This window comes from Saccoglossus kowalevskii, chromosome 3 (assembly GCF_978046115.1).
Source record: "Saccoglossus kowalevskii chromosome 3, keSacKowa6.1, whole genome shotgun sequence".
Classification (NCBI taxonomy): Eukaryota; Metazoa; Hemichordata; class Enteropneusta; family Harrimaniidae; genus Saccoglossus; species Saccoglossus kowalevskii.
In genome coordinates this window covers 25952533-25970261 of record NC_140643.1, presented here as the reverse complement: position 1 = coordinate 25970261, position 17729 = coordinate 25952533, and the positions used below count along the sequence as shown (strand labels likewise).

The following is a 17729-nucleotide window of genomic DNA, read 5'->3' as shown; positions in this document are numbered from 1 at the left end:
ATCATCCGACTACCCTTTCCCACTCTGCCAACATACCATCAATACCACGGTAATTTTGTTTAAACTCACACATATGACATCAGAACAGAAAACATTCGATATTTACGACGTTATGCAATTATTTAATAATAGGATCATATAGAAACATGATAAATGAAGACAATAGAGTATGCTATCCCGTAGTTTACATATAAATCACAACCACACAAATTCTATTACACTATATTGAATTTATTTTACATTGAAATTACATTACATGACATTGAATTCATGTTATCATAACTATCGTGAGTCGGCATGTGGCCTCGGCACCCCTGTTTGGCATATATCACACTTTGTCCGTACATTAAAAACATTTATTTCGACTGGTTTTGATGAAAAACGAAATATTTGGTTTACAGGTTTAGGTTTTGAGTCAAATCCAATTAGAACGTCGAGTTGATTTCGATATCAATTATTTTGAAAACATTACAGGTATTTTTTTTGAAAAATCGGTTTATATGCTTAGAACGATATCATTCAAAATTGGAAGAAAGTTTATGCATAAATCCTGTATGTTTGTGTAGAAATTCTTAATCCCAAATTGAATAAATCACGATACATAATAATTCACTAAAATGCAATATCAACCAATTATATAAACCTCAAATTTAAATGTAATAACCCTTAACCACAAAAGTAACAAACTGCAATAACACCTCGAATAACCATGTAATAACATAAAATAATAACGAAAAATAAAATAACCCCGAACCACATTATTAAAATATTATACAGAAATGTAATATATTGTATTAGTATACATATACCAAACAACAGAATTTGTACGCACTACGGGTCGCATCAAGCTCCGCTACGCGTCGGTAAATCCGATCACCGTACTGCCTTCGTGTACACTACTCGGTTTCCTCGCGATAAACTCAACATTATATTAAAGGGCACTGTTCGATACGTGACTCATAATAGCGATGTACACAACACGTGTAAAATAAATTGTTTACATGATTTGAACACGCGCTGCGCGATGGCCACCGCCCTTTAATCACAAATGTAATCAACCATAACAACTAGACTGGCCCAGTCTTGACAATTTTATTGTTTTATGTGATAATTACTTTAGAACGAGTTTGTAGAATCTTCAGCGTCGACGTAATTCCGCATCGGACCACGATTTAAGCAAAAACAAATTAAATTAAACATAACAACAAAATGTAATAACATCAAACCATAAATGTAATAATGACAAATGTAACAACCCTGACGTCATGTAATAAATTAGGACAGATACTTATTTCAAAATACCACAAAATAAACACGAAGGCAGTACGGCGATCTGATCGGCCGAAGCGTAGCGTTCCCGAATTGCATCTGGAGTAAACAAAGTATTTGAATGTGAGACAAGTATAAAGTAATAAAGTATAATATTCACAAATGTAATAAACCTTAATTACAAATGTAATAAACCTTAATCACAAATGTAATAAACCTTAATCACAAATGTATCAAACCTTAATCACAAATGTAATAAACCTTAATTACAAATGTAATAAACCTTAATCACAAATGTAATAAACCTTAATCACAATGGTAATAAACCTTAATTACAAATGTAATAAACCTTAATTACAAATGTAATAAACCTTAATTACAAATGTAATAAACCTTAATCACAAATGTAATAAACCTTAATCACAAATGTATCAAACCTTAATCACAAATGTAATAAACCTTAATTACAAATGTAATAAACCTTAATCACAAATGTAATAAACCTTAATCACAATGGTAATAAACCTTAATTACAAATGTAATAAACCTTAATCACAAATGTAATAAACCTTAATCACAATGGTAATAAACCTTAATTACAAATGTAATAAACCTTAATCACAAATGTAATAAACCTTAATCACAATGGTAATAAACCTTAATCACAAATGTAATAAACCTTAATTACAAATGTATCAAACCTTAATTACAAATGTAATAAACCTTAATTACAAATGTATCAAACCTTAATCACAAATGTAATAAACCTTAATCACAATGGTAATAAACCTTAATTACAAATGTATCAAACCTTAATCACAAATGTAATAAACCTTAATCACAAATGTAACAAACCTTAATCACAAATGTAATAAACCTTAATTACAAATGTATCAAACCTTAATCACAAATGTAATAAACCTTAATCACAAATGTATCAAACCTTAATTACAAATGTAATAAACCTTAATCACAATGGTAATAAACCTTAATTACAAATGTATCAAACCTTAATCACAAATGTAATAAACCTTAATCACAAATGTAATAAACCTTAATCACAAATGTAATAAACTTTAATCACAAATATAACAAACCTTAATCACAAATGTAATAAACCTTAATCACAAATGTAATAAACTTTAATCACAAATGTAATAAACCTTAATCACAAATGTAATAAACCTTAATCACAAATGTAATAAACCTTAATTACAAATGTAACAAACCTTAACCACAAATGTAATAAACCTTAATCACAAATGTAATAAACCTTAATTACAAATATAACAAACCTTAATCACAAATGTAATAAACCTTAATCACAAATGTAACAAACCTTAATCACAAATGTAATAAACCTTAATTACAAATGTAATAAACCTTAATCACAAATGTAATAAACCTTAATTACAAATGTAACAAACCTTAACCACAAATGTAATAAACCTTAATCACAAATGTAATAAACCTTAATTACAAATATAACAAACCTTAATCACAAATGTAATAAACCTTAATCACAAATGTAACAAACCTTAATCACAAATGTAATAAACCTTAATTACAAATGTATCAAACCTTAATCACAAATGTAATAAACCTTAATCACAAATGTATCAAACCTTAATTACAAATGTAATAAACCTTAATCACAATGGTAATAAACCTTAATTACAAATGTATCAAACCTTAATCACAAATGTAATAAACCTTAATCACAAATGTAATAAACTTTAATCACAAATGTAATAAACCTTAATCACAAATGTAATAAACCTTAATCACAAATGTAACAAACCTTAATCACAAATGTATCAAACCTTAATTACAAATGTAATAAACCTTAATCACAATGGTAATAAACCTTAATTACAAATGTATCAAACCTTAATCACAAATGTAATAAACCTTAATCACAAATGTAATAAACCTTAATCACAAATGTAATAAACTTTAATCACAAATGTAATAAACCTTAATCACAAATGTAATAAACCTTAATCACAAATGTAACAAACCTTAATCACAAATGTAATAAACCTTAATTACAAATGTATCAAACCTTAATCACAAATGTAATAAACCTTAATCACAAATGTATCAAACCTTAATCACAAATGTAATAAACCTTAATCACAAATGTAATAAACCTTAATCACAAATGTAATAAACCTTAATCACAAATGTAACAAACCTTAATCACAAATGTATCAAACCTTAATTACAAATGTAATAAACCTTAATCACAATGGTAATAAACCTTAATTACAAATGTATCAAACCTTAATCACAAATGTAATAAACCTTAATCACAAATGTAATAAACCTTAATCACAAATGTAATAAACTTTAATCACAAATGTAATAAACCTTAATCACAAATGTAATAAACCTTAATCACAAATGTAACAAACCTTAATCACAAATGTAATAAACCTTAATTACAAATGTATCAAACCTTAATCACAAATGTAATAAACCTTAATCACAAATGTATCAAACCTTAATCACAAATGTAATAAACCTTAATCACAAATGTAATAAACCTTAATCACAAATGTAATAAACTTTAATCACAAATGTAATAAACCTTAATCACAAATGTATCAAACCTTAATCACAAATGTAATAAACTTTAATCACAAATGTAACAAACCTTAATCACAAATGTAATAAACCTTAATCACAAATGTAACAAACCTTAATCACAAATGTAACAAACCTTAACCACAAATGTAATAAACCTTAATCACAAATGTAATAAACCTTAATTACAAATATAACAAACCTTAATCACAAATGTAATAAACCTTAATCACAAATGTAACAAACCTTAATCACAAATGTAATAAACCTTAATTACAAATGTATCAAACCTTAATCACAAATGTAATAAACCTTAATCACAAATGTATCAAACCTTAATTACAAATGTAATAAACCTTAATCACAAATGTAATAAACCTTAATCACAATGGTAATAAACCTTAATCACAAATGTAACAAACCTTAATCACAAATGTAATAAACTTTAATCACAAATGTAACAAACCTTAATCACAAATGTAATAAACCTTAATCACAAATGTAATAAACCTTAATCACAAATGTAACAAACCTTAATCACAAATGTAATAAACCTTAATTACAAATGTAACAAACCTTAACCACAAATGTAATAAACCTTAATCACAAATGTAATAAACCTTAATTACAAATATAACAAACCTTAATCACAAATGTAATAAATCTTAATCACAAATGTAACAAACCTTAATCACAAATGTAATAAACCTTAATTACAAATGTATCAAACCTTAATCACAAATGTAATAAACCTTAATCACAAATGTATCAAACCTTAATTACAAATGTAATAAACCTTAATCACAAATGTAATAAACCTTAATCACAATGGTAATAAACCTTAATCACAAATGTAACAAACCTTAATCACAAATGTAATAAACTTTAATCACAAATGTAACAAACCTTAATCACAAATGTAATAAACCTTAATCACAAATGTAATAAACCTTAATCACAAATGTAATAAACCTTAATCACAAATGTAATAAACCTTAATCACAAATGTATCAAACCTTAATTACAAATGTATCAAACCTTAATCACAAATGTAATAAACCTTAATCACAAATGTAATAAACCTTAATCACAAATGTAATAAACTTTAATCACAAATGTAACAAACCTTAATCACAAATGTAATAAACCTTAATCACAAATGTAATAAACTTTAATCACAAATGTAATAAACCTTAATCACAAATGTAATAAACCTTAATCACAAATGTAACAAACCTTAATCACAAATGTAACAAACCTTAATCACAAATGTAATAAACCTTAATTACAAATGTATCAAACCTTAATCACAAATGTAATAAACCTTAATCACAAATGTAATAAACCTTAATCACAAATGTAATAAACTTTAATCACAAATGTAATAAACCTTAATCACCAATGTAATAAACCTTAACAACAAATGTAACAAACCTTAACAACAAATGTAATAAACCTTAATCACAAATGTAATAAACCTTAATCACAAATGTAATAAACCTTAATCACAAATGTAATAAACCTTAATCACAAATGTAAAAAACCTTAATTACAAATGTAATAAACCTTAACAACAAATGTAACAAACCTTAATTACAAATGTAATAAACTTTAATCACAAATGTAATAAACCTTAATCACAAATGTAATAAACCTTAACAACAAATGTAACAAACCTTAATTACAAATGTAATAAACTTTAATCACAAATGTAATAAACCTTAATCACAAATGTAATAAACCTTAACAACAAATGTAACAAACCTTAACAACAAATGTAATAAACCTTAATCACAAATGTAATAAACCTTAATCACAAATGTAATAAACCTTAATCACAATGGTAATAAACCTTAACCACAAATGTAATAAACCTTAACCACAAATGTAATAAACCTCAACCACAAATGTAATAAACTTTAACCACAAATGTAATACCCATTTACCATTTACCCATTTAGATTTCAAAGATGAGAGTACAAACAAAAATACAGGTAGAAACAAATCTCCGACCTTGCAGTTTGTGTGCCAACACGATAGTGCTGCTGTGAACAAGCAAGTGTGCTTGAGAGATGACCTTAAATTCCTTGTTAAATATTGCTGCAGAGTTCTATTTATTATACCCTTTAGCAATAATTCCAGTGCTGGGGTTTTATTTAGTTTTTGCAAAATTATAGACCCAAGCTGCCTGTAATTTAATGTTATAAAATTTAATTTCAACCACAAATGTAAAAACTGCAAGCACAAATGTAATACAATGTAATATCAACCGCAAATGTAATAACCCTTAATCACAAATGTAATAACCTCTTACCACAAATGTAATGTAATGAAATGTAATATCAACAACGCATATACTAACCCTTAACCACAAATGTAATAACCCCAACCACAAATGTAATAACCCCGAAAAACAAATGTAACAAAAGTCAATATTAATCACAAATGTAATAACCCTTAACCACAAATGTAATAACCTCTAAACATGTAATATCAACCAAAAATGTAGTAACTCTCAACCATAAATGTTATAATCTTCAACCACAAATGTAATAACCTCTAACCACAAATGTAATAAAATGTAATATCAACAACGAATGTAATAACCCTTAATCACAACTGTAATAACCTCTAACCAGAAATGTAACAACCCCCACAACAAATACAATAAAATTCAATATCAACCACAAATGTAATAACCCTCAACCACAAATGTAATAACATGTAATATCAACCAAAAATGTAATATCAACCACAAATGTAATAAAACCTAACCACAAATTATATAACCCTCAACCCACAAATGTAATATCCCTGAACACAAATATAATGACCCTCCACAGCAAATGTGAGTTAACAACCATGAATATGATAAGATAACCACAAATGTAATAAAACAAAACCACAAATGTACAAATGTTACCACAAATGTAATAACCATCAACCACAAATGTAATAACATGTAATATCAACCAAAAATGTAATACCAACCACAAATGTAGTAAAACCTAACCACAAATTGTATAACCCTCAACCCACAAATATACTAACCCTTAACACAAATATAATGACCCTCCACAGCAAATGTGATAAAAGTTAACAACCATGAATATAAGATAACCACAAATGTAATAACACAAAACCACAAATATACAAATGTTACCACAAATGTAATAACCCTCAACCACAAATGTAATAACATGTAATATCAACCAAAAATGTAATAGCAACCACAAAGGTAATAAAACCTAACCACAAATTTAATCTTGAATCAGATTGTGAAACGAATGAATGTGCATATGTATCAGATGTGTTTGTGGAATTTGAATGTGATCAGTTCTCGAATGTCCAAGATATGTTGAGGACGACGAATACCCGTAGTCAAAATTTTCCATAACAAATTGTAATTAATATTAGTTAAAATCCACTATGAGTTATGAGCGTTTTGTTTGAAGAAAAGGAATCGATGAATATAGGTATACCGACCAACCTACGCCCTTTCTATAATTGAATTTAAAATACATTAACAAACATTGAACAAACTGAAGCCAAATATATTGGCTTCATTATTTCAAATGGTGTCACTATTACAATTAAATCATATATACTGGCATAGGAGACAGCTCAAGTGACTGCGGCGAAGAAGACTGACACTGGTTTGCTGCACATGATGGAAGATTATTCAGGCTGGATGGAGCATCACAATCTGCCAGCCTCGCCGCATTTTCACACCCGCCGGAAGATGGGGTTACACGTTCTTTGGCAGCCTTTTTGTTTTCTTTTCTTCTTACCAGCACGTAAAGAACGATGTGTAAAAACAGAGCTATGACAGTTTCCCCAGCAGTGATTCCAACGAACATGTAACGAAACTTGTCACCATTGAAAGCAGTACAGACACCGTTTTTGCCACATTTAGTTTTCCAGATTGCACACGATGAATCAATTACATGCCCTGCTATAATAGAACCAGGTATATAATCTGAAATATGAACAGAACATTGAAAATAAACAAACAGTAAATTAGGGTATTCTGTATTACTCGTTTATTCAAAAGACATTGATAATTCAATAAGACAGTGTTTGTCAATATACTTACTGATTAGTCGCACACATATATAGCGCAGTCCAAGAGCAACTGACTTGTCCTCTTCAGCAACAACTCTATAATTGATTAAGCACATGTCTGTATAGTAATATTCCGCAATAAATCAGCGTAGCAACGTATTTCAAATGATGAGGATGCTCAAATGATGTAGCATGGTGATGGCAATGTGGTTCCAGAATGTATGAAACTAGTCCCTAATTCAGTCACTGGTATTTGCTACACATGTATAGTAGGTGGACATGTATTGTAGAGTGTGTATATTAAATTGTATGCAGATGTTAAAAGCGGTTAACATACTGCTTTGCATCAAACATTAAACTACTATGACTGGGATAGTTATATTGAGTCTTTAATAATTGCATATCATAGCACTATGAAGATAAATCTTTCTTTATAGCATTTGCCAGTTATGTAAAACAGAAACCCGCTGCCCAATGATAAAAAAGGAGTGCTTAGTCCTGGTTTATTAGGGACTGTGTTGATATTATCAGTACCTTTATGGCAATAAGTATTGAATTGAGAAAGTATTGAAACAGATCATACACCCCAAGTTTACCTAACTCAAGCTAATTAATGACATTTCATTACCTCGTTTCATAAACCTATAACATTGTTATAGTGATATTTAGTACATCATACCATGGTTGCCATTACAGCTATTTCATAGTAGAAGTAATATGTGGTACAACCTGGTATTGTATATATTGCACATACCTCATTGTAATATTGATGCTTGGTATTATCCCTGCGCTGTTGAATAATGCAAAAATTACCAAGACAATAATAAATGGTATGAGATTTCCTTGACACGCATCTTTGGGACAAAGGCCTTGTGATACGTAGCGTGCTTCCGTCGCAGTGTCAGTGTTCGTTGATATGCAAGTGCAGTTGGTAAATTTCTAAAAACAAATGAAAATGAAAATATATACTAGTAGTAAATATGTGCCCCCACAATAATGTTGTCAAAACGTTTTATAGTAAAATACACTAGAATATCACAAGTGGAGCAAAATTCTTTGTGGGATGTATTTTCAAGTTTCACGTTAAAGATCATCGTGTATAGTGAGCAACAACAGGCTTTACCAATAACACAAATTAATGTGAATAATTATAACTGCAAATGTACCTTGTCAGACGGAAAATCAGAACATCCAGCATAGCATGGAGAGAAATAGTTTCGGCCATCCGACCCACATACAGGCTGGTAATGCTCGGTGGAACACCCACAGTCTGAATTGCACGATGCTGATAAATGCTCGTTTCTCCTATTGGTAAAAGAAGTAGAACTAACGAAAATACTACAAAAATACCAATCCAATATTGTTAAAGATGAAGAAGCATTTCGTTTTAGATTGTATATATCTCAACAATAAAATAAAACAATTCCTTGAAGAATGTTTTATACACAACAAATTGAATAAGAAAGCAATTTTCATAAACATTAAGACAGTTTCTAAATACCTTAGAGATAAAGTTTATAGATAAGCATCAAGCCAGAGATAGGGGCGTCATTCAATTTTATTACTCACTTGCATTTTGTACCATACTGTATTCTCTATATATATATTGCGTTATAAACATTTTCCATTTATTTCGTTTATATTTGAAGCCATGCTAATAATTAAGTAGTGTATCCTATGATACAACTATGCGTTCAAATAATGGAAAAGAAATCAGTTTTAATATCGATACCAGTTCTTCGCCCAGTATAAACTGACATACAACCAAACAAAGAATGTGCTTGGTCCCATATATTTTAGTTATTTCGGTAAGTTATTTTCAACATTTAAATAAAGTTTTCTTGATAGTGAGCCATAATTTTCACAGTGAAATATATACTTAAATTAAGATAATATAGTGTGATAGATTGGGATATTTCAATACTATTCATTGAAATAAATACATTGCATTGTCACCCACATTGCTACTGTTCCATCTTCTGGATTCGTAAAATCAATTCCCTCACAGGGAAACGCAAGTAGTAACCATGAACTGATTACACTAATAACTGATAAAACTAAAACCATCTTGATAACACCAGTGAGCGTTAGGTGAAGTTTCTTTATGATATATCCTGTTGTTATAGTAGATAGTACATTAGGTAGTAGCCACGTCAAACCTATATCAAAGAAATATATGTTTACTACATTAACAATATGACTAGTATATGAAGCGATGTGGGTGCCTTAATTTGTCTTATTTTACATTAGTAGATGATATATTAGTTATTTCTTAGCAGCACTCTCACACATCTGAGCGCTAGCTATCAGTTCGGTTTTTCAGTTCGATTTGTATCCGTCCGAATTGTGCTTTAATGCACGGAGTTCCCAAATACTTTCTCTCTCATTCTGTACAATGCAGTAATTCAAAACAAGACAAACTGCTTGTGAATCCTGTGGACAGACCATCAAATAACTCACAAAATAGTTCTAATAAATTTAAGGCTTTCCATACATTTTCCCAGAGTAAAAATTCGTTTACACAACTTTTGCAATCTGACTTTTTCTTCCTTTCAAACAAATGTCAAATGATGGTTTGTATGGTTGTCACGCTTTCGAATGTCACCATAATATGGTTGGCTGCAGCTTGCATTTTTTGGGTCATTGCGAGAACAGTTCAAGTATATTTTTGTCGTCATCCTCATTTTTGAATTATGGTAAATTTATTACGAGAAACCACTCTCATAAAGCAACTTTATCAGAAGTGATTATTATTTATTGGAGTATCGTTTGATGTGTAATCACCGCTACTAATTACCATGAGGCTGGTGGTGGTGGGGCTGATAGTTGCAGTTGCGTAGACGTCACCTTGAGTCGTTGATCGCCAATGTTCATGCTTGTTTTAAGAGTTGCATGGTGGTTGCGATCGCTGGTGGTACTGGGGTGTAAGGGTATTTGCTACTCTTTAATAGTAGCGATGTCTGCATTATACTTCGTGTCTCACATGACCCTACAAATTCTATATTCTGTAACATTCAGTTTTCTTGCTAGTTGAAACCGAGTTATATAACCGAGTTGAACTCTACAAGATTACCAAGCAAAAATTGACTCCACCAAACGCCTTAGATTTCTTCAAATGCAAAAATAACAAATTGATTGCCTAAAAGTTCGATTTTGTGAATAATGTTTTCAATGGATTAAGTCACAGTCCCTCTATCCCCGGTCTGGAAACGACTAGCGTTCTTTTGTCTCGAACCGCAGTGCGGGTAAACAAACCGTTCACACGCGGGCCGAGGGAGTCAGGAAGTCAGACAGATTACAATACCTTCAAAAGTTACCGTCATGCAAAGCGATACCTCATTGTATGACTTCACTTTGACTTGAAATTCGGACAACCACAACGTAAACAAACATGTAAACAAAATTATCACTATGAAATTTGTTTTTTCTGAACCCTGATACGCATCACAACCAGCCTACCAACTCATAAACATCCAGTTCCTGCAATGCAAAGATTAATATCGGGAATTATGTTCATTTTCTCGTTTTAATAGGGGAAAAACTTCGCGTGCCAACATGCTGACATCGCTAAACAAATCTTGTCAAAATGGCGTCGTTCATGCTAACGTAGTCGATCTTGGGGGGTTCATAACAGCTCAAGTCAACCATACAACAACTAATGACTTTATTCTATGCAAACGTATATAACAATACTTCAATGTTTGTATATAAATGATTTTTTTAGCACAGAATTGAGTACATTGTCATTTCAAAACGTCGCCATTTGCATTTACGATCTAAAAAGCAACCATAAAAGTCACTCGATTTAACATTAATAAAATGCGGTGTGACAAATAACAAATCAGCCCACCAATTTTTAATGATATGTTTCGATCATAAAATGTCAAAATCGAAGACAAATATTGGTTTCGCGCCGAGAAGTATGGTAAATAAAATTGAGTTCATTTCAATCACCCCAAAATCAAAAACGACAAATATCTGGGTAAAGGTATGAAAATTTGTTGCGAAAATGTGTCGCTGCTGGTAAAATAGATGAATTAAAGAACTACTCGCCGGCTAAAATATGACCTTATACAGATATCCTGATTAAAAAACTATGTGAAAAAGTACGAATTCTGGAATAAACAACTAAGTTGTAAAAAAATACATAACACTAACGATGTCAAATCACGTACTGATCACGTGACAATGCTTTGTCCCACACTCGCAATGCGCCTTTGCCTGGGAAGGAGACCAATTCACACCTAATACAATGACCGTTTTTTAGACCGGGGATATAGGGACTGTGATTAAGTATTGCATCAACAGCTGTTCGCAATATTGGATTCATTGGAGTAAATGCATACCTTTTTGATCAATGGTAATTATGAGTCTCATAACAGACAGAATTTACTTTAAGCAATCACGAACGGAAACTGGACTAAAATAAAACAAAATGGAGTTGTGGACACATTTTCTCCTGCGATGTCCCACAGAGGTCGGTCCTTTGTACAATTTTCATGGCAAGAACAACATTGGGTACAGGTGGAAACTTTGCCCATGGAAAATGGTTGACGAAATGTCACGCACTATTAACTATCTTGCAATAACAGCAAGCGCTACGAGTAAATGCAGAGGTTAAATTCACTGATTATTGTTTCAAACTCCGGATTAATATACTACTCTTTTGGATGCAAGTGGAACTAAAGTAATAAGAATGTATGTGTTGGTGATTAAATATATGTATTTAATTTGGAAATTTACCACTTGTTTCCGGTCAATGCACAGATCAAAAATGTAAAATGAATTAAAGAAAGCTGCAGTTAAATATTTTGTTGGTGAAGTTTCAGTGTTTCAGCAAAAAGACATGTTACTGTTTTCAAGTGATCTCTTTTTTGAGGTCACTCCATGTATGGATCTTTTATAATACATAACTTCTGGTGAGAAATTAACACTGTATACATGTTCTCGTACAATTATTTTCAAATTAATTAAATAAATTAGGAACATTCAGATATTCCATCTACACAAATTATGAACATTCAGATTTCCCATATGCACAAATTAAGGACATTCAGACATCCCATCTTCACAGCACTTATAACTTCAACGTTTTCAGAGGTCTCATTGTATTTTGTCTTTTCAGTCCATATGGAGCTCGTAAAATTGAAGATGCGTGAAGCTGCATTCCGACCATAGAAAAGAATGTCTACAACATGTGCATACGCTCCTAGGTACATGATTTTAGTTGCATCCAAAAACATCCTGGAACCTATACACGGAGTTAGCCGATATATTTAAGTTAGAGCCGAGATACCCCTAACAAATCATAGGATCTATACGTGGTAGTACCCGATAGATTTGAGTTATACGTTAGGGGTACCCAACAGAAACTAGCACCTATACGTATGAGGTACCGATGGATTTATGTTATACGCGAGAGGTACACAACAGATCCTGGGACCTATACGCAGGAGATACCGGACAACAATATAGAGATATGCAAATTAATATTTGATAGATAATCAAAAGATACGCAACAAAACCTATTTGCACGTCAAATACGTATAATACTCGATAAGTAGGCAAGAAACTATACCAAAGAAATACCCGGCGAGAGATACATAGCGTATATAGAACTATACCCGACCGATGGAAAATTTTCTTTGGTTTCCAAGCGTTTATTTTGTGAATAAATTATATATACTCCGAGTGTATAACCACTTCTCAGATGAGCTAAGATCTATCATTTACAGACTTCAAAATGCACAACTTACAAATCTTATAACGGTTATAAACGCTACTCGTCATCCAGACAAACTTGACACTGTCAGGCGTATTCTTCAGACATTAAACCCAACTTAAAAAGTGCTATACTCCTCCATCATATGACGATTTATATAGCGTGTTATGCATGCCAACTGGTTGTGCTGCTGGGTAAATTTTGCTGAATTTGAAAACTATTCATATTCACTCATTTACATTTTTATTGAATGTCCGCCGATTGGTACCTACTTCCGTTTCATTGCTTGCATTTCTATTGACCCTTTACAACTTTGGTTTGACGGTATCTCCATTGTGGTTCGTTATTCATACATTACATCAATCACGGAAATTACTCTCTCAGTGTGAGAGTATTGTCTATTTTGTCATCTGTATTTTGTCATCAAAATTTTCTATCTAGATCTCCTGGTAGAATGAATAGGAAGGAAGTTATTTTGGGTGTCTCAATTCTTTAGTATAGTTGGACCGCAAATGGTGGTAATGGTTGTATCTATGTGTCTGCATCTCAAACATTTCTGTCGCTTGGATTTTTTTTTTGGGCGGGGGGGGGGTCATAACCAGTAAATAAAATCATTATACTATAACACTACATTGAACACTCACTCAGCATGACTTCATTCACATTGTGTCATTATATGAATAGCACGAATTATAAAATTGTCCAAATACCTACCCATAAGAACACTGGTGAAACTAGGATTTAAAAGAGCCATTCGTTGAAAAAACTTTGGTAAGAATAAAGCAAATCCTACTGGTCGATTAATCGAGAACCCACATATCGCCAATAAAAAGACGCCACTACTTAGGAGTCTTGCGTACACTCTCACATAGTCTGAAGTACGAAAAAAACAAAACAATCTGAATCATGAACAAATGTAGTTTAAACATTTCAGATTTGTTTGAGAATGTTAAATTTAATGATGATTACGTCATTCATTTTTTTAAATTACAATATTAGCTATATGAATACGTTTTAATACAGTTTTTCAAGATTGTTTTTTATTGCTTGATATTATGCGATTCCTAAATGAAAATGTAAAACGCCAGATTCTCACCTTTCAATGTCTTCAATAGTCCATTTTGTTGCACAGCACTATCAACTGTTTTCTTTGGTGGGCGTTTTTGTTTTGCTATTTTCGTTGGCGATGGAACCTCCATTGCTTTCGGAAAGAAAAACATTGGAATAGCGATGACCAGCATAGATATTGCACCAATGCAGCTAACCATCCACCACGCACCAACCCAACGCGGATCTTTCATTGATATATTGATAGTTGTCATGTCAACACGATAGAAATCAACGTAATACCGTAGACATATACCAGCAATGAAGAAGCCCAATGGAGGTCCCAATCCTAAGGAAGCCTCGTAAAACCCTGAATATGAAAATGTATATATTACCGGTGATATTACCTTCAGCATGATAGTTATATACACACTTAATATTAATATTTTGACGTAAAATTGTAATATAAGTCAACTACATGAGATAAAAAGTGATTTACATTTTCACCAAATGTGTGGTTTATTGGGGGTTGTTGAGATTCATCATGCACAGGGGATATCTTTACTAAATTTACAGTTTGTTGTGCTAAAGCGAGAAGCGAGTTCTCAGTTTGGTCGAAGGAACGCGCTAAAATAGGAAAAGATTATGGCCGGAAAATCGAAACTTGGTGACAGTGAGCGTAGAATGAATTCACCTAAATTAGGCGATTTACTATGTTAATTCTTCCTAACACTTGTTGCAAAGACAGTAATCATCTGAGTCACCGTTGAAGTCAGCTGTGAACCACGGGGAACACTGAATTCTGTGACACAAACTTATATCCATAACCTGAAGTCGTCGCGCTCGTGCAAACCACGATGATGTCAAGACAGTGTGAAAGTTCAAGGAATCACTGAGATTATACCGGATGGTAACGTTTGCCATGATATAAAACTACATGATACTCAAAGATAATTGGAAGTCCTGTGATAACCGTTCATTAACGAGCTAAAAATCACACTCTCTTCGGGTTATCTGCCCACTGCTTCGGTCTTCCTAGGTTAAATTGTTGTGCTGAGATAATGTCGGTGTCGGATATTGAGCGCGACAATCAATTTTGGATGCATGGCTTATTTTGCCACCGAAATTGTGTTCAACGGAAAATATGTCAACAACATGGTTGCAGGTTTCAACTGATTTAGTTTAATGTACATTAGCTTTCAGATTTATTGACTTGTGTTGAACATTGTGACGTCATCAAGACTAGTTGCCATATAAGTAGTAGGCAGTTGGCAGCTACCGAGTGCAAGTATAGTGTTGGCTAATATTTATTTTAATAAAGAATTTCATTATTTATGATACTGTGTGTGTTCGTACAGTCAGAGCTTGTTCCACACAATCTTTATCCATAGCCCTTGATTTGGATTGAGAGAACAATTCTCTTGGGCGTGTATGTGCTAGCACCCTTTAAAGCAGCGAGGGAAAATTATCCCCCCCCCCTACCAATCGGCCCGATACCCATTTGTGTTTGGTTGTCTTGGGACAGGGGAATGATGATGGGACACAAGGAATGAAAACCCTTGGTTTGGTAGGTGATCAAACTCGATCTTTCACATATTGAATGCCGATTCTTGACTTCAGTCAGTTGTTCCATGTGTTCAGACATAGAATTGAAATAATTCTTGTGGATCACACGTAATGTTTAAAGCTTACTATCACCCGTTAACTGGCGCTTCATACAGCAGAAGGCTGTGCAAATACTGATATTTTCTGTACACATGTATGAGTTTAAATTATATTGTAGCTATTTCATCAGTGTGACAGACATACAGGACATACAGCTTTTCGTCAGGGAATGGAAATTTCTCGTCCTTACATCGATCGAGGTTACAATTTCACGAATTTATGTACATTGTATACTAGTTCAGTCTGTGTGACTAATGTTTTTTTAGTTCAATTATTAAACTACAAAAAACAAATGTGTTGTGTTGTGACGATAGTGATTTATGAATAGTGCATGAGAATTTTTGTTTATTTTCCATTTATTTAATTTATTCTACTAGGTACTTACCAATATACAGCGGGGCGTTGTCACCAGCATTGTCGTCGATGTATGACAATATCAGAGTTTGTGTTGGTGCAAAACCAATTCCAAGCAGGGAATTCCCAACAAGGAATAAAATGTAAGCCAACTGACCGCCGGTTGCAACTTTCTTCCCGCCTTCGTCACACTGTGTCGCATTCCACATCCCCTGGTTTTCACCATCATTCACGCACAAGCCTTCTAGAACAGCTCCAAAACTAGTGTCATTTTTCACTTCATCGTATGCATATGGATCACTGATAAATTGTGGCACGGCCGATATAGAAACCCCCAGTGCAACAATCATGCCGCCAACTGCTATCCATTTAGGCCTCTGATCGGTCGGGCGACCAAAAAAGTAAGTCACAATCGGTAAAGCTACCAATGTTGCTGACATAGACACTGTTACAACACTTGCAAGTTGTGTGCTAGGTAACTCATATCTCACCTCGACTGTTGTCAATAGAGCTACAAACGCGATAGTTACCCACATTACATTGAGATTGAAAAGAAATCCACAAAACACGAAAAAACGAATGTCATTAAATGGATTCTTTGTTGTTGCCCGATGTTCGATAGCGTCGACAGATGACTCTTGCTTGTTCTCGAGAATATCCATATCCATATCTATATAGTTCTTCCCTGGCTATAACTATACCACTTGTATTCTTGGAATTCCAACCCTAACAAACAAATATCAAAAAATAATCATTGATTTTTATAACATATTTCTCATCCAGTCGGTTAGCACACCGTTAAAAAAGTTTTATTTTGGGAAAAAATCTAGAATGGACCAGATTGTGATAATGGTGCAAACACATTGTGGTCATCCAACAGCTCGAAATGGGGTACAGTATTGAATTCTCACCAGCGTATCTAATGAGAAAATATCAGTGATCACTATATGGGATGTAACATTTACCTAAATGTATATTACTATATTATATAATTTGAATACTCTTAAACTTTAATTAT

At 32.3% G+C, this 17729-nt stretch overlaps 2 protein-coding genes across 2 annotated transcripts; both read right to left on the bottom strand.

Moving 5' to 3' along the window:
- Positions 1 to 6900: 6900 nt before the first annotated feature.
- Positions 6901 to 8776, bottom strand: LOC102809064 (solute carrier organic anion transporter family member 74D-like). Its single transcript, XM_006811294.2, has 3 exons — positions 8678 to 8776; positions 7955 to 8019; positions 6901 to 7837 (listed from the first exon to the last, which is right to left on the bottom strand). Exons 1-3 carry the CDS (start codon positions 8680 to 8682, stop codon positions 7452 to 7454), a joined length of 456 nt encoding a protein of 151 aa, XP_006811357.2. The 5' UTR covers positions 8683 to 8776; the 3' UTR covers positions 6901 to 7451.
- Positions 8703 to 17379, bottom strand: LOC146747649 (solute carrier organic anion transporter family member 2A1-like). Its single transcript, XM_085497410.1, has 6 exons — positions 16743 to 17379; positions 14742 to 15062; positions 9884 to 9980; positions 9090 to 9228; positions 8737 to 8862; positions 8703 to 8708 (listed from the first exon to the last, which is right to left on the bottom strand). Exons 1-6 carry the CDS (start codon positions 17377 to 17379, stop codon positions 8703 to 8705), a joined length of 1326 nt encoding a protein of 441 aa, XP_085353536.1.
- Positions 17380 to 17729: the final 350 nt, after the last annotated feature.